At 42.0% G+C, this 26582-nt stretch overlaps 2 protein-coding genes across 2 annotated transcripts; one reads left to right on the top strand and one right to left on the bottom strand.

Annotated features, from left to right (window-relative positions):
• Positions 288-16487, top strand: PCYOX1 (prenylcysteine oxidase 1). Its single transcript, XM_003354779.4, has 6 exons — positions 288-494; positions 1594-1800; positions 2790-2964; positions 12317-12528; positions 12887-13039; positions 14291-16487. The coding sequence occupies exons 1-6, from the start codon at positions 371-373 to the stop codon at positions 14947-14949; spliced, it is 1530 nt and encodes a 509-aa protein (XP_003354827.1). The 5' UTR covers positions 288-370; the 3' UTR covers positions 14950-16487.
• SNRPG (small nuclear ribonucleoprotein polypeptide G) lies at positions 15840-25171 on the bottom strand. Its single transcript, XM_003125052.4, has 4 exons — positions 25018-25171; positions 21548-21570; positions 20817-20941; positions 15840-17446 (listed from the first exon to the last, which is right to left on the bottom strand). The coding sequence occupies exons 1-4, from the start codon at positions 25047-25049 to the stop codon at positions 17396-17398; spliced, it is 231 nt and encodes a 76-aa protein (XP_003125100.1). The 5' UTR covers positions 25050-25171; the 3' UTR covers positions 15840-17395.

The following is a 26582-nucleotide window of genomic DNA, read 5'->3' as shown; positions in this document are numbered from 1 at the left end:
TTGGGGCACCCTTGTCCGTTTCTAACAGTGGTTTGCTGTGTGCATTCTTTGAGCCTGAGCGATTGAATCAACAGAAGAGGGCAGTATTGATGAAATTAAAAGCTGGGGTGAGCCTCCTCTGGGGCCTTTGGCAACTCCCTGAAGCAGCCTGGGCTTCAGAGGTGCAAGGAGGACTTGGGGGACCGAGAGGATTGCGTTGTAGCTTCTGGAGGAAGGGTGGCCTTGGAGTATCAGGTGCCTGAGCTGGGGACGGGCCTGGGCGGGGCTTGGAGGGGCGAGGCCAGCTAGGGGGCGGGGCGAGCGGAGAGCGCAGGCTCAAATGCGGGCGGACCGCCGGGCGCTCTAGTACGACTGCAGCACTGGGAGAACCATGAAGCCCCTCGCTGGCGGGCTCCCCTGCTTCTTGACTTTCGGGCTGTGGCTGGGGCTGCTACTTCTGTGCAGCTGGGGGTGCCCCGGGAGCGCCGCGCCGCGGTCCCCGCCAGAGAAGATCGGTAGGCGAGAAGGAGGCAGCGCAGGGCGGAGGTGGCGGGAATAAGCCCGGTGCCTGGCGGCGGCAGGCTGATACACTAGGCCCGGCACCTGTGACACCCGCCGAGCAGCGCCGAATGAGCCCTCCGCGCAAGCGGAGCCCATTCCGGCTCGCGCCCCAGGGACCGCGCTTTCCCGAGGGTGAAGACATCTCCATTTGAGGAGTTGGCTGTAGAGGGGTAGACCTGGGCCGGGGAGCGGGAGCCAAGCGTCCCTGCGGCCCCTGTCTCGGAGGCCTGGGGCTCCGAGGAGGCTGAGGCCCCTCCTGCCGACTTCTCTTGCTGCAGTTGCGGGAGGACAGTCCCCTGGTTGGTCCGGGAGCGACAGGCCGCTTCCGCTCTGCAGTTGAGAGGCCCACGAGGGCACAGCACACCGAGCAGTGCAAACAACCTGACCGCGCTGACCGCGTCTCCTTCCCTTGATGGGCTTCGGCGCCCTCGCCGCCCCGCCCCGCAGCTCTACCCATTCCCCAGCCCGGCCCGGCTGCTCCGCTGAAGTTTGCCTGCTCGCAGAGGCCACTGGCTTGCACAGTTTTCTGCCTAGAACGACTACACAGCCGAAGCATTCACTCTTAGTTTCAGTCTTTTTGGTGTTTTGCTCTGTTTTCTTTTGCTTTGCTTTTTAAATTCCCCTTAAAGCTGTGTTCTTTGGGATCATTAACCTGTTCACATTAACGAGACAGAGCAAATGTAGGCAAAAATGGCGGCCACTTTATTTAAAATGCGTGCTGGAAGGGCCCCACCTCCTCTGTTCCCATGTATTGGTCACAAAGAATGGTGTGCGGGCCACTTGGTGCCTCCGCAAAGAACTGTGAGAATCTTGGGGCATTGGGGGAAAAAAATTAGTGTCAGTTTGTAAGTTTATCTATTATCACTTTTGCCTGGAGGCAGTGACTGTCCAGATTCAGAGTTCTATCTTCACAGCAGCTGTCACTTGCCTCCCTGTCCCCAGGCTTCCCTAAGTTGTTAATAGCCTAAAGTAACGTCTGTTAACAGTCTTTCAAAAAACGAAACCTACAAAGCTGATAAGAGGGAAAAAACTGTTTCTTTTTTCCCCCTCTAGCGGTCATTGGAGCTGGAATTGGTGGCACTTCAGCAGCCTATTATCTGCGGCAGAAATTTGGGAAAGATGTGAAGATTGATGTTTTTGAAAAAGGAGAGGTGGGCGGCCGTTTGGCGACCCTGACTATGCAGGGGCAAGAATATGAGTCAGGAGGTTCTATCATCCATCCTTTAAATCTGCACATGAAGCGTTTTGTCAAGGACCTGGGTATGTGATTTCTTCTTAGAGCTAAGCAGACTTCAACATCCATGGATGTTGTTATTAGATAGGGATCTGAAACTTTTCTGCCTTGTTAATTGTCTTTTATAGAGAAGCTGGTAAAACTATTTTGCTCACTTTTCTGCTAGCAATTTGTCCTGCCTTAGGAGCTGTTCTGTAATGGGACACTAGTTATCTGTATCTTCAGGTATCTGGAATTACAGCCATGGGGCACAGGGTGGGGATGGTTGCTGTTGCTGGTTTTTAAATCTCTGGGTTCATGTTAAAGAATCAAAGAATAGTTTGAGTTAGGAGAAAACCTAGTATGCTCATTTTACAGCTGGGGAAATGAGAGTTGAAATATCTAAGGTCATGCACATGTGCCTAGAACTTGGGACATCTGACCATGTCCCTACCAGCAGAAGTGTTGGATAGATCGCAGGGGAAGTCTGGCAGGCCTCTGCAGGATCCTTGCTCAGGGAATATTGTGTAATTTTGGCCTCTTTCCACTTAGCCGAAATATCTAGTTACACAAAGTAGGATTTGCATAGGAATGGGGCTGCCTCCTTTTCCTTAGCTGCTTTCCATGGTTCCTGTGGATGCTTCCTGAGCTCCATGAGGGCAAGAGTGTACTGGGAGCAGTTTATCCTGCAAAGATGACTGTCTGACATTTCTGTTTTTAAGTTGAATTCAGCTAGTACTGTGACTTTGTCTTTTGACGTTTTAGTCCTTTGAGATTCAATATAGCCAGTCTAATTTTGAAGTGTCTGCATGACCATCCAACCCATCTTTCAGAGAAGCTGCTTTTGGACAGCGTGGTGAGTGTCTAGTGTAGCACATACTGTTCTAAAGATAGAGTCCCTGTAAGGTGCCTCCTGAGAACTGGAGGAAGCCAGGATTCATTCCCTTTAGAGTGTTCCCAACAGCTTCCGATTACCTTCTTTCATTTGATCAGCACAGAAACCACTGACTTAGCTACCCTTTCTTTGTTTTTGCAGGTCTCTCTGCTGTTCAAAGCCCTAGTGGCCTAGTGGGGGTGTATAATGGAGAGACTCTGGTGTATGAGGAGAGCAGCTGGTTTATAATTAACATGATTAAACTGATTTGGTACTATGGATTTCAGTCCCTCCGAATGCACATGTGGGTAGAGGATATATTAGACAAGTTCATGAGGTAATTTTTTTCTCTTCCATTTAACCTAAGACCTTTGATTAGATGATCTTTAGGAATTGTAGTTTTCTTGGAACAGTTCTCTATCTCTAACCATAAGGCCTGTTTGTAAGATCATTAGGCAAAATGTTTTGTTCCATGGCTTTTTTTTTTTTTTTTTTTTTTTTTGTCTTTTTAGCTATTTCTTGGGCTGCTCCAGCGGCATATGGCGGTTCCCAGGCTAGGGGTTGAATGGGAGCTGTAGCCACCGGCCTACGCCAGAGCCACAGCAACGCAGGATCCAAGCCGCATCTGCAACCTACACCACAGCTCACGGCAACGCCAGATCATTAACCCACTGAGCAAGGGCAGGGACCGAACCCGCAACCTCATGGTTCCTAGTCGGATTCGTTAACCACTTCGCCACGACGGGAACTCCTGTTTTGTTTAAAATATGTAGACCATTTATCCACTCGGAAATTGAAAGGGTAGTTAATTTTTGCTTCTGAAGACATATTGTGCAAATGCTTATTTAGTGTTGCCAGACACTTTTCATGGCTCTACAGATATTAACTTCTTGAAGTCTCATGACAGCTCTCTGAGGTGGGTACTGTTATTAGCTTCTTTTTATAGATGTGGAAGGTGGAGGCATAGAGAGTTTTCATCTGTACAGATACACCCACCTAGTAAGTGGTGGAGCTGGAGTTCCTACCCAGGCAGTCTGGCTCCAAAGTCCTCACCCTTAATCTCTTATGTGTGTTAGTTTTGTGTGTAGATGAATAAAGTGAAGTGTACAGGAGCTTGTAGAAAGGGTCAGAAAACTTAAATGAGCTTTATTTAACTGTGACATGTTGTTTCAGTGAGCCAGCAGCCTGAAATAGCATATCAGTTCTGTGCCCCAAGAATTTAAGATATTAAATTCCAGTACTGTCCTGGGTAGCGAGAATACAGGTGCCTCTTTTCCGTCTTTGTATTTTTCTATATTTCAACATTTTGTTGTTGTTGTTGTTGTTGTTGTTGCTATTTCTTGGGCCGCTCCCGCGGCATATGGAGGTTCCCAGGCTAGGGGTTGAATCGGAGCTGTGGCCACCGGCCTACGCCAGAGGCACAGCAACGCAGGATCCGAGCCGCGTCTGCAACCTACACCACAGCTCACGGCAGCGCCGGATCGTTAACCCACTGAGCAAGGGCAGGGACCGAACCCGCAACCTCATGGTTCCTAGTCGGATTCGTTAACCACTGCGCCACGACGGGAACTCCTATTTCAACATTTTTTATGTGTATGAATGCGCATTGCTTTGGTAAGTAGGAAAAATAACAAAATAATGAGTCTAACTTTGGAAGATAAAACCTAATTTTTTTAAGGCTGTTGGCATGTGCTAATTTTTATGCTGGTTTACAGTTTTAGATGTTGGAGAAATTCATTCAGCTTGTAAATGCCAATAATATTTCATTTCTATGGCTGTTCCAAAGTAATAAAATAATTGCTAAAAAGGTAAAATTACATATCATATGACCAAGTATTGACCAGAACAAATGTAAGAGTTGAGCAGAACAAATATACTCTAGTTTCTGTAACTTATAGTAGTTAGGGATTTCTTTCTTTCTAAAAATCATTCTGACGTCAATTCCTTGAACACCTTTCCAGTGGATACGTTAAGTTCAGCTTGTTTTAAAAAAGTCATTCATTTATTTATTAATTCACCAAATACTGAGTTTTTTTTTTGTTTTTGTTTTTTTTTTGTCTTTTTGCCTTTTCTAGGGCTGCTCCCACAGCATATGGAAGTTCCCAGGCTAGGGGTCTAATTGGAGCTATAGCTGCCGGCCTACGCCATAGTCACAGCAATGTGGGATCCGAGCTGTTTGCAACCTACACCACAGCTCATGGCAATGCTGGATCCTTAACCCACTGAGCAAGGCCAGGGATCGAACCCGCTACCCCATGGTTTCTAGTCGGATTCGTTAACCACCGAGCCACGACAGGAACTCCACCAAATACTGAGTACTTATTATGTGCCAGGCAGTATCCTAAAAATGTGGGACCTAGGACATGTCCCTGCCTTTAAGGGATATATATTCTAGTAGAGAGACAAGCAGTTAACTAAGAAAATAAATAGAATTTGTGGGAGTTCTTGTTGTGGCACAGCGAAAACAAATCCGACTAGGAACCATGAGGTTGCAGGTTGGATCCCTCGCCGTGCTCTGTGGGTTAAGGATCCGGCGTTGCCATGAGCTGTGGTGTAGGTTGCAGATACAGCTTGGATCTGGCGTTGCTGTGGTATAGGCGGGCAGCTGTAGCTCCTATGGGACCCCTAGCCTGGGAACCTCCATTTGCTATGGGTGTGGCCTTAAAAAGACAAAATAAATAAATAAATAAAATGCTCATATACACTCTCCCCTTTATTTTTTTAAAAAAAGAATTTGTGTAGAGACATTCAGTCACATTTTAAAAGAAGATGGCATGTTGCTACATGCTTAACAGGAAAATCAAGTTCCCATAGCATCAGATGCAGCCCTGCCTGTGTGTATCAGTTTTTTGGACATGTAGAGAATTGCCCTTTGAGAAATTAAGAAATCACTTTTGAAGTGAATCCAGGGTATTACAGAACTGTGAAAAAGACCCAGTGAGGAGATACAGAGATTATACTATTTTTGATTTTGGAAAACAATGCCCAGGAGTTCCCGTCGTGGCTCAGTGGTTAACAAACCCGACTAGCATCCATGAGGACTCGGGTTCGATCCCTGACCTCGCTCAGTGGGTTGAGGATCCAGCGTTACCATGAGCTGTGGTGTAGGCAGACAGCTCCAGCTCCAATTCAACCCCCAGCCTGGGAACTTCCATATGTCGTGGGACAAAAAAAGACAAAAAACAAACAAACCAAAAAACCCAAAAAAACAAACAATGCCCAAACTTTATGGAATTACTTTCCCTTCCAGTGTATCTTTGATACTGGATTATATAGCACTGTCCTTTATGTTGTTTAAAGGCCCATGCATCATACATTTCTATTTCTTTCAATAAATTAAGAATAGGCAAAAAAAAAAAATAGGCCTATCTTATTTTGATAATTTTATCATACCCTATGAGATAGTTGGAGAAAGGGCAGATATTGAGCCAGCATATTACCAGTTGCTTAAGTAGTGAAGTATTGCTAGAATTGTGAAAAAGCTGCCTGCATGTTTTCTCTTCCCCAGGAATCTCCTCTTCTGACCCCAGTGGGAGTCTTGACTCAGTTCCAGTGCTATAGTCAGTCTACTTTCTTTTTAATGCTGTACCAGTTGCTAAATAGTTGCAATATCACTGATGTCCCAAAAACCAGGGTTGGGAGACCTACAGAGGTTGTCCAAGAGGAATCTGGAACAGTGAATTCCCCTAGATTTCAGTAAAGCAGAAGTTCTCAACCCTGGCTGCCCATTATATTCACATGGGGATCTTTTAAAAATAAGGATGCTATCTATGTTCTACCCCTAGAGAATTTTGGAGTAGGAATCTGGGTATTATTATGGTCACCTCAAGTAAATCTTACCTATAGTCAGAGTTGAGAACCACTAGGTTAAAATGCACAACTGGAAAATATTCCTGAGTTTTTTTCTTTCTTTGAATGGTGTAAGAAATCTAATGGTTCAATCTCTGGCCCTTGCTCAACATCTTGTCTCCCTTTTTTTGGATCTGTATGACGGATCCAGTTGTCTTCTTTGGAAAGTGACTTGTGTGATCTCCTGTAGAAACTTTTTGGGGTGCGTTCCCTTTGTGGCTCAGTGGAAATGAACCCAACTAGTAACCATGAGGATTCAGGTTCCATGAGGACTCAGGTTCAATCCCTGGCCCTGCTCAGTGGGTTAAGGATCTGGTATTGCCCTGAGCTGTGGTGTAGGTTGCAGACATGGCTTGGATCTTGCATTGCTGTGGCTGTGGCATAGGCTGGTAGCTACAGCTCCGATTCAACCCCTAGCCTGGAAACTTCTATATGCCATGGGGGCAGCCCTAAAAAACCAAAAAAAAAAAAAAAAACAAAAAAACAAAAAAACAAACAAAAACCAAAAAACAAAACAAACAAACAAAAAAGGCTTTATAACACCCTCTTTTCCCTAAAACAAAAAAAGTTACTCCTGGCGTCCCCGTCGTGGCACAGTGGTTAACAAATCTGACTAGGAACCATGAGGTTGCGGGTTGGATCCCTGGCCTTGCTCAGTGGGTTAAGGATCCAGTGTTGCCATGAGCTGTGGTGTAGGTTGCAGATGCAGCTCGATCCCACGTTGCTGTGGCTCTGGTGTAGGCTTGGCAGCTACAGCTCCAATTAAACCCCTAGCCTGGGCACCTCCATATGCTGCAGGAAGTGGCCCTAGAAAAGGCAAAAAGACAAAAAAAAAAAAGGGCAAGAAAATGGATTCTTCCCTTAGAGCTTCCAGAAAGAAGCAGCCTTGCTGACATTTTGACTTTACCCCAGTGAGACTGACTTTGGCTATCTAACCTGTAGAATCATAATAACGATAATAATAAATTTGTGTTGTTTTAAGCCAGTAAGTATGTGGTAATTTGTTACAGCAGCAAGAGGAAATTATTGCACTCCTCATTCATCCCCCAGCTTTTGCCTTTGTGCCACCACAGTCCGTTTTCAGCATAGCAGCCAAGGTAGTTTTTTTTTTTTTTTTGTCTTTTTGTCTTTTTTTTGTCTTTTGTTGTTGTTGTTGTTGCTATTTCTTTGGGCCGCTCCCGCGGCATATGGAGGTTCCCAGGCTAGGGGTTGAATCGGAGCTGTGGCCACCGGCCTACGCCAGAGGCACAGCAACGCAGGATCCGAGCCGCGTCTGCAACCTACACCACAGCTCACGGCAACGCCGGATCGTTAACCCACTGAGCAAGGGCAGGGACCGAACCCGCAACCTCATGGTTCCTAGTCGGATTCGTTAACCACTGCGCCACGACGGGAACTCCCAAGGTAGTTTTTTTAAAGTCTAAGAGTCATCACATTACTTCTCTGCTCAAACACTTTCAGTGGCTCTCTATTTCATGCAGAGTAACAGCCAAAATCTGTACCATGGCTTGGGAGACCTGATAGGATGTAGATGATTCCATTCATTATTATTATTATTATTTCTGGCTTTGCCTGCATAATGTGGAAGTTCCTCTGCCAGGGATTGAACCCGCATATCAGCAGTGACAACACTGTATCCTTAACTCACTGAGCCAAAAGGGAATTAATTCCCTATTCATTGTTTTTTAAATTTCCTGTTATGGGCAGAATTGTGTGCCCCCCTTTTATATGTTGAAGCCCTAAGAAGCCTGTATTTCAGAATGTGACTATTTGCAGATAGGGTTTTTTTGTTTTATTTTTCCTCTTTTGGCCACACCCATGGCATGTAGAAGTTCCCTGGCTGGGGATTGAACTGGTGTTGCCACAGAGACAATGCCAGATCTTTAGCCTGCTGCTCCACTAGTGGGAACTCTGAGATTGGGTTTTAATAAGGTAATTAAATTAAAATGAGGCTTTTAGACTGAGTCCTATCCAGTATGACTATTGCCCTTATCAGAAGAGTAGATTGGAACACACAGAAGAGGCAACAGGCATGCATACACATAGAGGAAAGACTAGGGACACAGCAAGAAGGTGGCCATTTGCAAGCCAAGATATAGGAGTTCCTGTTGTGGCACAGTGGGTTAATGGTCTGGCTTGTCTCTGTGGAGGCACCGGTTCAATCCCTGGACCAGTGCGGTGGGCTAAGGATCTGGTGTTGCTGCAACTGTGGCATAGGTCTTAGCTCTATCTCAGATTTGATCCTTGACCTGGGAACTTTCATTTGCTGCAGGGGCAGCCAAAAAAGAAAAATCGATCAATCGATTAAAATAAAACATTGGAGTTCCTATCATGACTCAGTAGTTAGCGAACCCGAGTGGCATCCACGAACCTGACTAGTAACCATGAGGATGCGGGTTTGATCTCTGGCCTCTCTCAGTGGGTTAAGGATCTGGCGTTGCCGTGATCTGTGGTGTAGGTCATAGACATGGCTCGGACCTGGCATTGCTTGCATCCTCACCTTCAGGCGTTTGCTCACATGTCATCTACTCAATGAGGCTTTCCTTGATTACTTTTTGGACCATCTTACTTAGTGTAGCAACCCTGTCATCTGCAAACATTTCCAATCTTGCTTTTGATTTACTTTCCTCCTTAATAATTATCATCTTTTAAACTGTTATGTAATTTGCTTGCATTTATTTATTTATATTGCTTGTTTCCCCTAATCCATTAGGGCAGAGTTTTTTTTTTTTTTTCCCCCTATGTTTTATTGACCTCTGCATCCTCTCAGCACCTAGAACAGTGTCTGGCTATAAGCTGATGCTCCATAAATATTTATTGAATGAATAAATGAATGAGTGAATAAATGGTTAAAGGTTATATAAATGTAGTTTAAAAAAAAGGCTGTAGGAGTTCTTGTTGTGGCTCAGTGGTAACGGACCCAACTAGCATCCATGAGGATGTGGGTTCCATCCTTGGCCCTGCTCAGTGGGTTAAGGATCTGCCATTTCCTTGAGCTGTGGTGTAGGTCGCAGACACAGCTGGGATCCCACCTGGCTGTGGTGTAGCTAGGCAGCCGCAGCTCTCATTCAACCCCTAGCCTGGGAACTTCCATATGTTGCAGCTTAGGCCCTATAAAGACAAAAAAACCTAAAAAAGCTTTGGAAAAAAAAAAAATTGGAGTTCCCGTTGCTGTGGCTGTGGTGTAGGCCAGCAGCTGTAGCTCCAATTTGACCTCTAGCCTGGGAATTTACATATGCCATGAGTGAGGCAAAAAAAAAAAAAAAAAAAAAAAAAAAGCTGTATAAATAATCTGATTACCAGAAACTACTTGCTACATCTTTTTAGTAAATATATATTTTAGTGCAACTAGTGTTGTAAACGCTCAGTGTTTATATGGTGTATATTGTCAAACATCACCCTTGAGGAGACCTTTACTTAGGAGGCTTGCTTGAGTGGGGTTGGGGCTCAGTGGGAGGAGGCAGGGAGTAATTGCTTTATAACATCATATATAAGTTGTGTAATTGGCTGCTACTGTGCCATGTTGATCATTAGCAAAAGATTACCCATCAGTGTATGAAGTATTCAATGTATTATTTTCCTAAGAACTCAGTGTTTTCATCCTACTTTTTCCAACTTCCTAGGGATTGGAAGCCAAATGATATGGTTAGAAGGAGTTATTTTAATTTCTCAGTTTGGGCACTGAGAATTTTCCCACAAAAATTTATTCAACATTGTTAGACAATGGGGCAATATTGAAATGGATATGACATTATCCATTTAATGTCACTTTTAAAAAATTACAGCTTGAGAGAAGAAAGTTGATGTAAAAACTCTTCTCCTCTGATCACTGAGAGAGATTTTTCTTTGGCACTTATTTCTTCCTTTGTTTCATATACTTATCTATGCATGTGCCTTATTACCTGTCCCTAACTGTAAGTTCCTTGAGAGAAGGGAACTATGTCTTTCTCCTTTTTGTATCACTTGCAATCTGAAAAAATACATATTGAACTATTGTATGAACTAATTTATGTGGACAGTTTTTCAAGTCCATGAAGTGCAGAGAAATATCAGGTGATATTTTCTAAAAAATAAATAATACAAAGCAGAATCTAAATGCGAAGCATGAGTGCTAACTTTTATGGGACTTTTGGAGATGATGACATCACTGGAGATTAGAAAGTTGGGCAAGATTTTGCAAAGGAAGTGGGGTTCAAGCTCTGAAGGAAGTGTAGTTAGCTGTTCCATGATTAGGAATGGGAAGTGTATTCCAGGTAAAGAGAAAAGTTAGTGCAAATGTTTGGGAGCAATATATAGAGCATGTTTAGAGACTAGTGAGTGGATTCAGCTTCAGGTGTGTGTGTGTGTGTGTGTGTGTGTGTGCGCGCGCGCGCGCCAGGGGTAGGGGTAATTCAGGGGCAGAGGGGAAATGTGACTCTTGAGCCCTCTCCTGGCCATGTGACTTTCAGACAAGTTCTTTAACTTCTACTTTGTTTCTTTATCTGTGCTTAGAGCAAAGGAGTTAGACATTTTGAGTTTGGCTCTAAAAATCCCTGACTTAAAAAAAAAAAGAAATGTCAGACCCTTATTTAGTGGAGTAACAAGCAAGATGTTTTTCGAGTAAGTAGATCAATGACAAATTAAAAAGGGTATTTTAGGGCTTCTGAGCGATTCATAAATGTTTCAAAGAAGAAAAACTAGAGGTAAACAAATAAGTTATTCATTTTAGTAATTTGAGTATAAATCCTGACTTAAGGTCAGAGAGATGAGAATGAAGTAACAAGAGAGATATTAGATTAATACGGTTTTCTTCTTAGGTGGGAGAAGCAGAAAGGAGAAATGAAATGTTTAAATTTGAAACTAAATGAACTGAGGATGACATGTAGGATATTAGGAATGAACCGTTAGTTTTGGTTGGGCTGGGGTTAGGAGGAGAGGATCAAGCCTAGTGGAAAGGTAAAATTTAATTTTAGATATGTCTAAGTGTGCTGGAAGATAAGAATGAGAACAAGATATACCCACTTCTTTAAAGGTGCTCCCAGGGGGTTCCCACTGTGGCTCAGCAGTAATGAATCCAACTAGTATCTATGAGGATATGAGTTCCATCCCTGTCCTTGCTCAATGGGCTAATAAGGATCTGGGATTGCTGTGGCTGTGGTGTAGGCCAGCAGCTGCAGCTCTGATTTGACCCCTAGCCTGGGAACCTCCATATGCTGCGTGTGCAGCCCTAAAAAGCAAAAACAAACAAACAAAAAAGGTGCTCCTAGTGACCATATTAATGCAGAAGCGGGTATGCAAAGAACAGTGGGCTTCCAGAGGAGGCAGAGTGAGACGGAGGGCCAGGAGCTTCTGTGGTACCTGGTGAAGGTGGTGACTGAGGTGCATCTCTAGGAATAGGTGGGGACTCGTCAGAAGGAAACATGAAAGTCAGTTTAAGTCTTTTTGAGTCTTAGGATGCTGTTTAGGATGCTATTTTCCTTCTTTATGTATACCCTTCTCCCCATATTGTTTGATTTTTTTTTTTTTTTCTTTTTGGTCTTTTTAGCCATGGAAGTTCCCAGGCTAGGGGTCGAATCAGAGCTGTAGCTGCCACCCTATACCACAGCCACAGCAACTTGGGATCTGAGCCATGTCTGTGACCTACACTGCAGCTCAGGGCAATGCTGGATCCTTAACCCACTGAGCAAGGCCAGGGATCAGACCTGTGTTCTCATGGATAACGAGTTGGATTTGTCACTGCTAAGCCACGATGGGAACTCCTGATTTTTTTTTTTCCTTTTTTCTTTTTGTTTGTTTGTTTGTTTTTCCCTTTTTAAAAATCTTGTTTAGTGTTTAATGGCTGTTTCTCTTCTATTCAAAAGGATCTACCGCTACCAATCTCATGACTATGCCTTCAGTAGTGTAGAAAAGTTACTGCATTCCCTAGGAGGGGACGACTTCCTTGGATTATTTAACCGATCACTTCTTGAAACCTTGCAGAAAGCAGGCTTCTCTGAGAAATTCCTAGATGAAATTATAACGCCTGTCATGAGGGTCAATTATGGCCAAACCATGAACATCAATGGCTTTGTGGGTAAGTCTGGGCTTGAAATAGTTATGGACATTAGTTCACAGGGTGGTTTACCTGATACTGTGGTGGCTTCTTCCTTTAGTCTATGATTTGGAGACTACCTTTCTTTATGAAACCTCAGACACAGTAAAAATGTTGGTGAAATCGTGTGTATGTAGATGTGCATTTTAATGAGAACAGAGTCTTTAGCTTTCATGAGTTGAATGGTTCTCTACTGGGGGAGATTTTGCTTGGGGCCATTCGGCAATGTCTAGAGACATTTGGAGCAGGGCTCAGCTAATTGGGGATGGGCAGAGGGTGGATAGAGGGCCTCTGTATTACCCAGTCAGGATTAAAACTTTTTTTTTCCTACTGCTGACAGGAGCCGTGTCAATGTCCTGTACTGATCCTGGCCTTTGGGCAGTAAAAGGCGGCAATAAACTTGTTTGCTCACGGCTCCTCCAGGCTTCCAAAAGCAATCTTATATCAGGCTCAGTAATGTCCATAGAGGAGAAAACGAGGACCAAGCAGACAGGTGAGCTTGAACTTCTATTGTATTGTTCCTCATTTCCCCTGTAGAAGATAATTGCTCAGGGAGGAAAAACTTCTTTCACCATCTCTCTCAGTTCCAAATGATGGAATTTTATTTATTTATTCATTTTTTCACTTTTTTAAAAAATTGTGTTTTTTAAAAATTTTGGGATAGGAGTTCCCGTTGTGGCTCAGTGGTTAACAAATCCAACTAGGAACCATGAGGTGGCGGGTTTGATCCCTGGCCTTGCTCAGTGGGTTAAGGATCCAGCATTGCTGAGAGCTGTGGTGTAGGTTGCAGACACGACTGGGACCTGGTGTTGCTGTGGCTTTGGTGTAGGCCGGCGGCTACAGCTCCGATTAGACCCCCTAGCCTGGGAACCTCCATATGCCGCTAAAGTGGCCCAAGAAATGGAAAAGACAAAAAAAAAAAAAAAAAAAAAAAGGTCCTATCATGACTCAGCAGTCACGAACCTGACTAGTAACCATGAAGATGTGAGTTTGATCTCTGGCCTCACTCAGTGGGTTAAGGATCTGGTGTTGCTGTGAGCTGCAGTATAGGCCACAGACAAGGCTCAGATCTGGCATTGCTGTGGCTATGGCTGGCAGCTGCAGTTTTGATTCAACCCCTAGCCTAGAAACTTCTATATATAGCCCTTGTGGCCCTAAAAAGCAAAAAAAAAAAAAAAAAAAAAAATTTATTAGTGTATAGTTGATTCATATGATGGAATTTTAAATTGGATATGTTGTTATGTAGAAGTATTCACAAAAGTGCTTGAGTATAGTGGCATGACTCCTTGGATTTTAAAAAAACAATCTTGGGAGTTCCTGTCATGGCACAGTGGAAACCATCGGACTAGGAACCGTGAGGTGGCAGGTTTGATCCCTGGCCTTGCTCAGTGGGTTAAGGATTTGGCGTTGCTGTGAGCTGTGGTGTAAGCCAGCGGCTACAGCTCCGATTAGACCCTTAGAACCTCCATATGCCATGGGTGCTGCCCTAAAAAGACAAAAACAAACAATCTTGGAATTGTTGCTGTGGTTCAGTGGGTTAACGATCTGGCTTGTCTCTGTAGAGGCGCTGGTTTGATCCCTGGCCTAAGAACTTCTATATACCACAGGTGTGGTCATAAAAAAGAAAAAAGATAAAACTTCTTTATAGAGAAACTGTTAAGAAGGTATAGAATTATTTTTAGAAGCTAATAAAGTGTAGTATGTTAGAAATACTAAGAAATGTATGGTTCCTTATTTCCTCTAGGAAATCCTACAAAGGTGTATGAAGTGGTCTACCAAACCGGACCTGAGATCCATTCGGACTTCTATGACATCGTCCTAGTGGCCACTCCACTGAATCAAAAAATGTCCAATATAACTTTTCTTAACTTTGATCCCCCAATTGAGGAATTCCATCAATACTATGAACCTTTAGTGACAACTTTAATTAAGGGGCAATTGAATTCAACTGTCTTTAGCTCTAGAGCCTTAGATGAGTTTGATCTCGGTACAATCTTAACCACTGATAATCCAGATTTGTTCATTAACAGCATTGGGCTTGTGTCCTCTGTAGAAGAAAATAATAATCCTCAACCAAAAGTGGAGAGGGCACACGTTTGGAAGGTCTTTTCAGCAGGACCTCTTACTAAAGAACAAATTTTAAAGCTCTTTGTGTCCTATGATTATGCTGTGAAGCAGTCATGGCTTGCATACCCTCATTATACGCCTCCAGAGAAATGCCCCTCCACCATACTTCACGATCAACTTTACTACCTCAACGGCATCGAGTTTGCAGCAAGTGCCATGGAAATGAGTGCCGTTGCAGGTTACAATGCTGCTCTTCTTGCCTATCACCGCTGGAATGGACATACACACATGATTGATCAAGAGGACTTATATGAGAAACTTAAAACTGAGCTATGAAATGCAGTTATCTTTTTTTCCCCCCTCTCCTGGTTCCAAGTGGAATATCACTGGCAAAAATAAGAACATAACCTGAGCAGATCATTTTGAATCAGTATATTTTGCCATTATCATTAACAAAAGTAATCCCAGTGAGACATAAGAAAATGCAAGGTTCTAATTAAGCGTGAAGGCGTAATTATTCCATCTCCAATATTTCTTAACTCCTTTTTAATATCCATCAGCAGTGTTTTGCAAACTTGTCTGATCATAAGAATCATCTGAAGTTTATTAAACATGGATTCTGTAGCTCCTCTGGAGATTCTGATTTAATAGGTCTGGGTTGGGGCCCTTGGGTTTTGATTAAAACCTTGGAGCATTATAAGCTGAGCACTTGAAGACATCTTTTTGTTGGGGCTAGTTCATTTGTGCTTCACAGCTGGATGTGATCTGCAGTCAGATAAAACTATGGGAGCTGGTACCTTATACCTGCCTTTAGTAATTTTATATTTTTCAAAGTAAATAAGCCCAGGCCTGAAGCCTTGATTTTCAGAATGTTCTTTTGATTGCTTCTGTTCCCATTTGTATTAGGGCTGAAATTCAGAAGTCTAAGTAGTATAAACTTAAGATGTCATACAAAAATTTCAAGTAAAATGAAAAGCAGACTATTGATTTAAGGGAAATTGACGTTCCGTTTTCAAACCCTCATATGAGGAACTTTTAAAAATGCTGATAAAATACTGATAGAGCCCCACAACAGAAATTCTGATTTAATGGATTGAGGATAGGAACTCAGCTTTTTGTAGCTTTTCCTAATGTGCAGCCTGGGTTGAGAATCACTGATTTGGGGGTATATGAAGTCTCCAAAGGGTTTTCAGTGCCTTAAAGATCCCAAGAAACCCAATCCATTATCAAAGCAGATCCATATTGCAAAGCATTTTCTCTCTCGAAAACTCTAGTATTAATCGATAGTAAAAGTATTGACAGTCTAGAGGCAACCACATTTACAGAACGATTTCTACAATTCAGCTCTACATAGTTGCAAAAAACATGAGCTTGCCAAAGTTGGTAATTTAAAAAGAGCTACTGGAGGAAAATGAATAAAAATGTATTCACGTCAACTCTAGTTAATTTGATCTCTCCTGCTACTCTTTTGCTGTAAACATTTCCTAGGAATAGGAAATAACATTCTGCCATCCATTTTGTTCTATTTTACAAGTACCTCATGTATACATTGTTTGTACACCCTGTTCTCCACACTTCTAGAGAAAATACAACTTGTAGGCATTTTACCAGACCACAAAAATAAGCTTTAGCATTTGCCTGATAGGTTCCTTAAAGTTAGGTCTATGATATGATCACCTGTTCGCTCTCATATAAATTTGTGCACCACAAAATTTATGAACGAGGTGAATATATTATGTATGGGCAGCATTATCACTATCCTCTACTCCACAAAGACCACAATCATTGCAATGTTTTTTTCCAAAATTACATTTCTACTCTTGTATTCAAAAATGTGCCTCACTTCTGTTCAAAATAAAACAATGACATTATTACTTTCTGTGTTTTATTTGTTATACTACATGGTTGAGCCTTAAACAAAAGTCTGCATATAACTCTAGCCAGCCCTCTGCATATGTGGTTCCTCTAGCCAGTTCTGAATCCATGGAGTCAACCAACCATGGATAGTGCAGTACTGCAGTATTTCTATTGGAAAAAAATCTAAGTGGACCTGCGCAGTTCAGTGTTGAATGTAACCACACTAGGAATGTCGATGTACTTGGAAAAGTCAGAGTACATCAAAGTTACAAGAATTTTGAAAATTCCAGTTAATGTTTCAGAAGAAACCCACCCAGGTCTGCAGCTTATCTCTGTTCAGTGATATAAGACAGAGAAAAAGAGTATCCTTACTATGTTTCACATTTAGGAAGATTCTTCTATTTTATTTTTATTTTTTGTCTTTTTGCCTTTTCTTGAGCTGCTCCCATGGCATACGGAGGTTCCCAGGTTAGGGGTCGAATCGGAGCTATAGCCACCGGCCTACGCCAGAGCCACAGCAACTTGGGATCCGAGCCGCGCCTGCGACCTACACCACAGCTCACGGCAACGCCGGATCCTTAACCCACTGAGCAAGGCCACGGATTGAACCCGCAACCTCATGGTTCCTAGTTGGATTCGTTAACCACTGTGCCACGACAGGAACTCCAGATTCTTCTATTTTAATGCATAAAAACCTTTGAACAAATCAGTCTCGACCAGGAACAGGTCGTGATAGAAAAAGTCAGAATAAGAGCTATTTTCCATGTTCAGAACATGTAAGAAATCATTTTTGATTATTACAAAAGTTTATTTAACAAAAAAATTCAGTAAGAAAATGTATAAGACTTGGCTTTCATTGCAACAAATGCCGGAGAGAGGGGAGAATGTGGAAGCAGTTGATTTCTCTGGTGAGCAGAGCCACTGTTCATACTCGTTCCAAGGCTTCTAACATGATGATACTGTTTCCTCGTATTACCTAAGAAAGTGAATTTGGAAAGAACAAATTCATATTTAACAGACATAACAGTGATGACTAAAGAATCTTCACCAAATCTTTAATGGTTTTTCAGTTATTAAATGTTTGTGAAGCCTTTTTTCCTTAGCCACAGAAACACGAAATAATTTGAGTCTTTTAATAACAACATGAAGCCACTAAGCTCTTCATAATCAGATGCACATTGATCGAAGGCTTTTTGAGATGCCAAGTTTCCAGTGGCCCATTTCACCTAAATGGCAAGACTCAAATGAACATGCCCATTCCTGCCCACTAAGGGATCCATAAGTTGATAGGAAAAATAAATACGTAGGATATGTCTATCAGTTTAGGGGTGTAAGACCACTTCAACCAGGATGGAAGTTGAAAAGAAGCAGACTTTCGGAAGATGACATTTTAGCTGGGTCTTGAAAATTGGGTAGGATTTTGTTAGGAAGATAGGAATTTTTAGACAACTGAGATTAAAAGGTGTTAAGGGGATAAGGAAAGAATCTAATTTGAACAGAGTTAAAGGTTACGAAAGGAAGTGGGGAACAAAGTTTGCACCTGATCTTATAAGGCTTCAAACACCAATCTTAGTGTTTGGAAAGCATCATGAAACCAACAATGAGTCAGTGACAGTTTTACAGTTGGGAGGAGGACCACTGTTTTGGCAAAAGCATATATAACAGAATGGGGAGGGGGGAACCTAGAGGCAGGAAGAGAAGTTACAAAAAAATGGCCCCAGGAGCCCAGTGCCTGACACAGTGGCCCTTTCATAAAAGATAAGCGAGGGTACTCATGAAAGCATGGATGAAATGCTAGTAATGAGCTCAAGAGGGATAGAAAAGACAAAAGACCAAAAAAAAAAAAAAAAAAAAAAAAAAAAGAATACAAATCTAAAATGGAGCTATAGAAACACAGAACCAGCAAGAAAACCCAAATCCTAAAATATGAAGCAATATAAAGTACACAATTTTCACTACATTCTTAGCGGAACCCTGGGGTGGAGTGGAGTCTTAAGAAAATAAGATGAGGTGGGGCTACTGACAACTCTGAGGATGTCTCAGAAGAGGCTAGTTGAGACATCATTTGGTAAATAGCCACTGGACAGATCCCTGAAACAAATTATCTAGACTTCAAAACACATTCTTTTTTTTTTTTTTTGTCTTTTTAGGGCCACACCCTGGGGCACATGGAGGTTCCCAGGATAGGGGTTGAATTGGAGCTACAGCTGCCAGCCTACGCCACAGCCACAGCAACATCAGATCCGAGCAGTGTCTATGACCTACACCACAGCCACGGCAACGCTGGATCCTTAACCCACTGAGCGAGGCCAGGGATCAAACCCACAACCTCATGGTTCCTAGTTGGATCCATTTCCACTGCGACATGACAGGAACTCCAGAACACACATTCTTAATACTGTCCTTAGAGTATTAAATAATTTCGATGGCCTCAATGAGTCACTGAATTGGACAAGGGAATAATGAAGCCAATGTAACCTGTCTCCATAGCCAAGTAACCTGTGAAAAGGCAAAACCATAACTTATCTTTCTACTTTCCCTTAGAAAAGCCACTCTTCTATTTTCTTTAGAATTAAAAAAAATTAAATAAAGACAATTGATATATTATCATTATTTCATTTTCTAAGTGTTAACTCAGATGTAAGAATTAGTACCTACTAATACAAACTTTAATTTCTAGTCACACAACAAGCACCAGAACTGGAACAGCAGACTGCCTACCAACAAGTGCTCATAATTTGAATGACTTGGGATGGTACTACTTTTAACCAATTTCCATGTAAAGAAAATGGAAAAATTTAAGCCTGTCAAAATTTAAGGGGGAAATGACACAATCCATGATCTAGGCTTAATTCCTTCTCTGATAAAATTCTGAGAAGTGCCGCACAATTCTCTAAAAAGTTATCTTTCTAAATTAGAACTGACTTTTAGATGTCAAATCCTTCTTGAATCTTTTTTTTTATAGAAAATCTGTTGATATGAAATCAAATCCTAATCTACCCTCTATGAGAATGAAGATTTCCTAATCTGCAAGAGGAAAGGCTAGAGAGAAATCGTAGGGTATGAAAAAACTGTTTTTATAAGAAATACTGCTAATGATTTGCCCATAGTTGTTTTTGTTTTTTCTTTTCTTTTTTGGCCGCCATGGGGCACATGGAGTTCCCTGGCCAGGGATCAGATCTGAGCTGTAGTCTTGACCTAAACCGCAGATGCCACAGCTCTTTCTCTTTAAGCTGGGTCCTTAACCCACTGTGCCAGGCCAGGGATCAAACCTGGATTTGCCCATAGTTTTAATCACTTTCAACAGAAGCCTAAGGAGCTTGATTTACATGAAATGTGTAGGGACAGGCAAGGAGTCTCATATTTAGAGACTCTAAGCTGGCTTTTCCAACCCTGACCACTGATTTGCTTTTCAAAATGCAGTAACAGAAATACACTTGAAACAAGCAATAACACAAACCTTGGAAAGGGTGATTAAAAAATTACTCCTCTCCACTGAACGAACTTAATGAAATAATAGCATTTGTAGCAAAATGGATAGACCTATAGTTTACCATACTAAGTGAAGCAAGTGAAGCAAGCCAGACAAAGACAAATACCATATGATATCACTTATATGTGGAATCTAAAATAAGATACAAAAGAACTTTATAAGGCATAAACAGACTCAGACATGGAGCACAAATTTGTGATTGTGGGGGGACATTCAATTTTAATATATATCATTGGAGACAAACTGGGAGTTTGGGATTGGCAGATGCAGGTTATTACGTGTAGAGCAGATGAGTTACAGATGGGGTCCTGCTGTATAGCACAGGGAACTGTATTCAATATCCTGTAATAAACCATAAGGGAGGAGAAGAGGAAAAAGAATATATACATATATCTGAATCTTATATATATATATATTCTTTTTCATATAAGTACTCTGGATCAGTGATTAATCTCTTCCTTTTGTTAGAATCACCTGGGAACGTTAAAACCTCTATGCTGCATCCCAGACTAATCTGATTCTAAAATATGGCTAAGACTGAGAAATACTGCTTTAATGAAGGAACAAGTATGGGCCTCTATTATAGAATAAAGCTCAAAAATGATTTTCAACAGCTCTTTCAAGCCCATTGACCTCAGTGGGTTCTGTGTAAGATTCAGATCTAATCTACAGATAACTGCGATATTATCCACAGTTGAATAACTGCCATATGTTAAACTCAAAAGGAGATGGAATGTCTAATCTTACCTGTAATTTACCTAGCTTCAATTTAATCCAAGAGTTTGGTAGAAGGGAAGCTAATACTTACTCCAAAAGAAAAATCTCTAAGAGAAATTTTACTATCTCTACTCACCACCATTCCAATATTGTTCTGTTGACCACTTGTTGCCATCTCCACACATTCATCTATCACAAGGTTCATAAAGGGGTCAAATCCTCGCAATATTCCTTGGACATGTCTGCCACCATTTAATTTCACTATATGAAAGGAAAAAGAAACTTTAATAAAATAACCATTAACTATCAACTAAATGATTCATTAAATATTAGGTGAGATAAAGCGCAAGTATCTGAGATGTATAATCTATCCTTACTATATGCCAGGCACTGGGCTAAACATTTTACATTTATTTCCATATTTAAACTTATTAGAACCCTATGAAGTAGAATTATCCTAACTTTTTATGAGGGAACTGAAAGACAAAGCTTTTAAGTAACCGGTTCAAGATTATAGAGTTACTGTACAGCAGAGCTGGAATTCAAACTGAAGACTGCTTAAAGGAAAAAACTTAAATTTACAAATATCATAAAATGGGAAATCCTGTTCATTTGTTAAGGTGAGAGGGCTCATATGAAATAATGAAAAATCTAAAGTATTGCAAAACTTACTAAATATAAGAAGTAAATAAAGTTGTTTAGATAGGATTTTGATACACCTGCTTAATTAATGGATGTGAATTAGAGGTTCTGTGCACTTTGAACTTTTATAAAGTTGCTCCAAATACTATATACTGTCAAGGGACATGTAAAAAGCAATTTAATAATAAAAAAAACACCCCAAAATAAAAAACCAAAAAAACTTACATGATAATTTCTTGTCCATAAATCTGAAAAAGCAAAACAGGCAAAGATTATGCAACTGATTTAAAAAATTTAAACATGAGTAAGCACAAAAGTAGGTATAATCAATATAATCTGCTAAAATTTACACAATAGAAATAATGCAATTTAAAAGAGTAAAAACCTTGTAGTGATGTAAAGGATAAGAGTGATGGGCTACCTTAGCACTAACTGACCAATGTGATTTAGGAAGGGGAAGATGATGAATACAAATGGAATAGTTTCAGAATATTTTAATGTAGATTGAGTCTTCATACTGATGTGAGTTATAAAAACATTTTTTTTCTTTTTTTTGTCTTTTTGCCTTTTTTAGGGCCGCTCTCGAGGCATATAGAGGTTCCCAAGCTAGGAGTCTAATCCGAGCTGCAGCCACCAGCCTACGCCAGAGCCATAGCAACTCGGGATCTGTGCTGCGTCTGCGACCTACACCACAGCTCACGGCAACGCCAGATCCTTAACCCACTGGGTGAGGCCAGGGATCAAACCCGAAACCTCATGGTTCCTAGTCCGATTTGTTAACCACTGCACCACAACGGGAACTCCTAAAAACATTCTTGTTGTTCGATACTGATTCTTTTTCCTTCATCTTCCTTTTTTTTTTTTTTTTAGGGCCACACCTGTGGTATATGGAAGTTCCGAGGCTAGGGGTCAAATAAGAGCTGTGGCCTTTGGCCTACACCACAGCAATGCCAGATCCAAGCTGCATCTGTGTCCTATGCTGCAGCTTGTGGCAATGCTAGATCCTTAACCCACTGAGTGAGGCCAGGGATCGAACCCACATCCTCATGGATGCTAGTCAGGGTCTAAACCCACTGAGCCACTATAGGAACTCCCCGACCCAATATTCAATGACAGAATCTTACGACCAAAACAGAAAAACAAAGATTTTGTTATATTTTGGTTATTTTAAAAACCAAACAAAGTTGTGAAGAAATCAGAAGGTAATCAAACCATATCCAATCCAATGGATATTTTATTTTATATTTGAGACAATACATAGTGTTTTATTTAATATTAAGCAACAATCTTAAATGTTCAGGATATTCTCCAACACCCAAGTATACTTTAGCAAAATAAATGCATATTGAAATTTTAAATAATTTGAATTAAGCAACAAAATTCCATATCAGCAGGGTAGTATGAGAATATGAAGCCAAGGGCGTTCCCGTCATGGCTCAGCAGAAGTGAATCTAACGAGTATCCATGAGGATGCAGGTTGGACCCTGACCTCACTCAGTGGTTAAGGATCTGGCATTGCCATGAGTTGTGGTGTAGCTCACAGACACAGCTCCGATCTGGTGTGGCTGTGGTTTAGGCCAGGGGCTACAGCTACAGCTCCCATTCGACCCCCCACCTGTGAACCTCCATATGCCGTGCGTGCAGCCCTAAAGACAAAAAGAATATGAAGCCAACAAGTCAAACCAGTTTTTACCTCTTTGCTGTAGGCTAGAAAATATGAAACTTCATTCAATTTTAATGTATATCATGGAGAATTCAAAGATAAATAAGACATGAGGCCTGAAGAAGGTGTAAGAAGACAGGTTTTTACAAATAAAAATATATAGTATGACATGTAAAACAATCAATTTTACTAGGATGTTATAAAAAAACACAAATATAACACATATGAACTTATTTTATTTAATCCTTATGAAAGCTTTTTAAGTTATGCATTGTTATTACCACCAATTAACAGATGGGGAACCAAGGCCCAGAAAGGTTAAGTAAAATTTCCAAAGTCACTCAGCAGTGAAAAAGTTTGAGCAAAATCAAATGGTTCAGTTTGGCCCAAGAACATGGTACTCAAATATTAGCGTGTGTAATATTTGGTGCTTGGATTTCAAATGGAGGAGCGTTACTGCTGGTTCAAGAAGTCTGGACTTTATTATGCAGATGGCAATAAGTTACTGCAGCAGTATCAGGCATGGCTAAGATTACTGAAGCATGTGTAAATCAATCCATTACGCTGTACATCTTGAACTTACGTAGTGCTGTAGGTCAATTTTATCTCAAAAAAACTGGGGGAAAAAAAAGACTACTTTGGCAATGATTTTTAAGAGGGGTAGGAAGAATATGATTGGGCCAGGGTATCTCAACCTTGGCATACTGACATCTGGGACCAGATAATTCTGTTGTTGAGTGATGTCCAGTGCACTGTAGAATATTTAGCAGGAACCCTGGCCTCTACCTACTAAATGCTGGTAGAACCAGACTCTCTACACCACAGTTAAGAACCACAGAATTATATTAAAAGCAGACGGAAGATATAAAAATGCAAAAAAAAAAAAAGATTTCGGGCCTCGTGGGTGGCATGCGGAAGTTCCTGGGCTAGGGACTGAACTTGAACCACAGCAGTGCCATGTTGGATCCTTAACCGGCTGAGCCACGAGGGAACTCCAAAAAAAGATGGTAAGGAAGAAAAAGTTAAAAGTCATTTTGGAGGTAGACCTGGCAGGATCTCACAATTATTGAAATCTACATATAAGAAAAGAAAGGTAATTAAAAACTCTCATTAATATCTTAAGAATCAAAAAGGAAATCTTACCAAGAACACCCCCCCAACAAAAGAGCCTTCTCTAATTAGAGAAAAATGAATGTTCTCACGCATTCCAGTTAACAGAGCAAAATATCACACATTCAAGTTCAACCTAAGTGCAAGAAATTAAGAAAAAAGAACGGGATTTCTTTTTTTTTTTTTGTCTTTTTGCTATTTCTTTGGGCCGCTCCCGCGGCATATGGAGGTTCCCAGGCTAGGGGCTGAATCGGAGCTGTAGCCACTGGCCTACACCAGAGCCACAGAAACGCGGGATCCGAGCCGAGTCTGCAACCTACACCACAGCTCACGGCAACGCCGGATCCTTAACCCACTGAGCAAGGGCAGGGACCGAACCCGCCACCTCATGGTTTCTAATCGGATTCGTTAACCACTGCGCCACGACGGGAACTCCCAAGAACGGGATTTCTAAGTTAAAGCTCAAAGGAACCACCAACACACTAAGATGAAGGCAGCTTTTGAATTTCTCATATACCATCAAAACAATTCCATTCCATCCACCTCCTTAGTTCCTTACAGAATTACTGTCCAACCACCTTATCTCGAACGTGATGCTACTCAAGGCGTTCAGCTAACTGTGGTATTCAAGATCTTTAAGTAACGAAGGATCGAGTGCCAGAGACCCGGCCAGGAACTCCGGCCTGGGAGGCAAACCTGCAGACGGAGGGGCCTTTACGTCTTTGAAAAGCATGCCCACCAGGCCGAAATACAACATTTGCGCGGGATGCAGGCCCGGAAACGTGGGACGGTGGCCCGGATCGCGGCGGCAGCCAGTGGCAATAAGCACGGCAGACACACTCTCCGGAAATGGCTGGGGATCCAAGGAACTCAAGGCCTACAAAGAAGCCGCCATTTATGCGCGGCCCTCATGCATACTTACTTCTTCAACTCCGGCGGGTGAGCTTTGCTCATGATGCCTACTCCGCGAACTCAAAGAAACCTCCAAACGGAATTCGTGTTCTCCCTCACGCTCCAGCGGTAGGCCCGGTGCTTTGCGTCTGACGTCACTGATCCCGTTAGCCAATTGATTGTTGGCCGCTTTCACGTTTCACGTCGCGATACTTAGGAAAATCCTGAGCTCGCAGATCAGTCCCAAGCTTCCGTTGTGTCGCCAGGGATTGGCTAGAGCGGAGGGGTGGGGCCTCCAGTCTTTATATTCCTCTTTGTAATTGGGTTGCTGTTCCTGCCTCTAGCATTTGAAGGACGCTGGTTAACTCATTGTCTTTGTGGGTTGCAAAGTTGTCTTGACGCTACCAGATGAAAATAAGCTCTGGAGGGGTAGGCTCCTAAAAATTTCTTTGGCATGTGTGTGCATACTTCCATGTGTTGTTCTTCCCTTTGTTGTCCTCTGCAAACACTGCGGTTTTTTTTTTTTTGGTCTTTTTAGGACCGAACCCTCCGCATATGGAAGTTCCCAGGCTGTGGGTCAAATCTGCGCTGCAGCTGCTGGCTTTTGCCATAGACAAAGCAACGCTGGATTCTTAACCTACTGAGCGAGGCCAGGAATCAAACTAGTATCCTCATGGATACTAGTCCGGTTCTTAACTCCCTGAGCCACATCGGGAACTCGTTTTTTTTTTTTTTTTAATTTAGCAAATTGAAGGTTTGAGGCAGCCCAGAGTCCAGCAAATCTCCCAGCGCCATTTTCCCAAGAGCATTTGTTCACTTTGTGTCTGTGTCATTTTGATAATTCTTACAGTATTTCAAATTTTTTCATTACTGTATTCGTTATGGTGATCTATGATAGGTAATCACACTAAGAAAAAAAAAATCTTGTGACTTGCTTTGAGGTATTTGCTTCACTGTTGAACCTGTGGTATTTTAGTATTCCCACAGGATGTCATGCTACAACTAAGGTTCTAGTAACAGCTCAGTTAACGACCTCTGCACCAAAGGAATAGAGTGAGGGGGCCTCAGTTTCCAAAAATTTTAATCTAGAGGAGTTCCCGTCGTGGCGCAGTGGTTAACGAATCCGACTAGGAACCGTGAGGTTGCGGGTTCGGTCCCTGCCCCTGCTCAGTGGGTTAACGATCCGGCGTTGCCGTGAGCTGTGGTGTAGGTTGCAGACATGGCTCGGATCCCGCGTTGCTGTGGCTCTGGCGTAGGCCGGTGGCAACAGCTCCGATTCGACCCCTAGCCTGGGAACCTCCATATGCCGCGGGAGCGGCCCAAAGAAATAGCAAAAAGACAAAAAAAAAAAAAAAAAAAAAAAAAATTTTAATCTAGAGGTCATAAGTATATTCCCCACGGACAGTCCTGCAATGCTTCCAAAACCCCACTTAACTGTACCTTGCCCCTCTATATAAAGTATGAAGAGCAGCACACAGATGATTTCTAAAATATTGATTTTCAAGTCGAAAGGTGTAAAAAATGGTCTGATTTGATCCTAGTTAAGTTTCCCAAAAGAGGAGCAGCCCACATTTATGAATCAAGAACAATAGGGAT

This window comes from Sus scrofa, chromosome 3, assembly GCF_000003025.6.
Source record: "Sus scrofa isolate TJ Tabasco breed Duroc chromosome 3, Sscrofa11.1, whole genome shotgun sequence".
NCBI lineage: Eukaryota > Metazoa > Chordata > Mammalia > Artiodactyla > Suidae > Sus > Sus scrofa.
The sequence above is the reverse complement of the archived record's forward strand: the minus strand, read 5'-3'. Positions and strand labels throughout refer to the sequence as shown.

What these genes read in the sequence shown, in the direction of transcription:
- PCYOX1 (XM_003354779.4), top strand. Translation starts at nt 371, where the DNA reads ATGAAGCCCCTCGCTGGCGGGCTCCCCTGCTTCTTGACTTTCGGGCTG. An exon ending in GAACATCAATGGCTTTGTGG is followed by an intron (nt 12,529 to 12,886) that starts GTAAGTCTGGGC and finishes TACTGCTGACAG; the next exon opens with GAGCCGTGTCAATGTCCTGT. An exon ending in AACGAGGACCAAGCAGACAG is followed by an intron (nt 13,040 to 14,290) that starts GTGAGCTTGAAC and finishes TATTTCCTCTAG; the next exon opens with GAAATCCTACAAAGGTGTAT.
- SNRPG (XM_003125052.4), bottom strand. Translation starts at nt 25,049, where the DNA reads ATGAGCAAAGCTCACCCGCCGGAGTTGAAGAA. An exon ending in CACCCGCCGGAGTTGAAGAA is followed by an intron (nt 21,571 to 25,017) that starts GTAAGTATGCAT and finishes TTGCTTTTTCAG; the next exon opens with ATTTATGGACAAGAAATTAT. An exon ending in TATGGACAAGAAATTATCAT is followed by an intron (nt 20,942 to 21,547) that starts GTAAGTTTTTTT and finishes CCTTTCATATAG; the next exon opens with TGAAATTAAATGGTGGCAGA.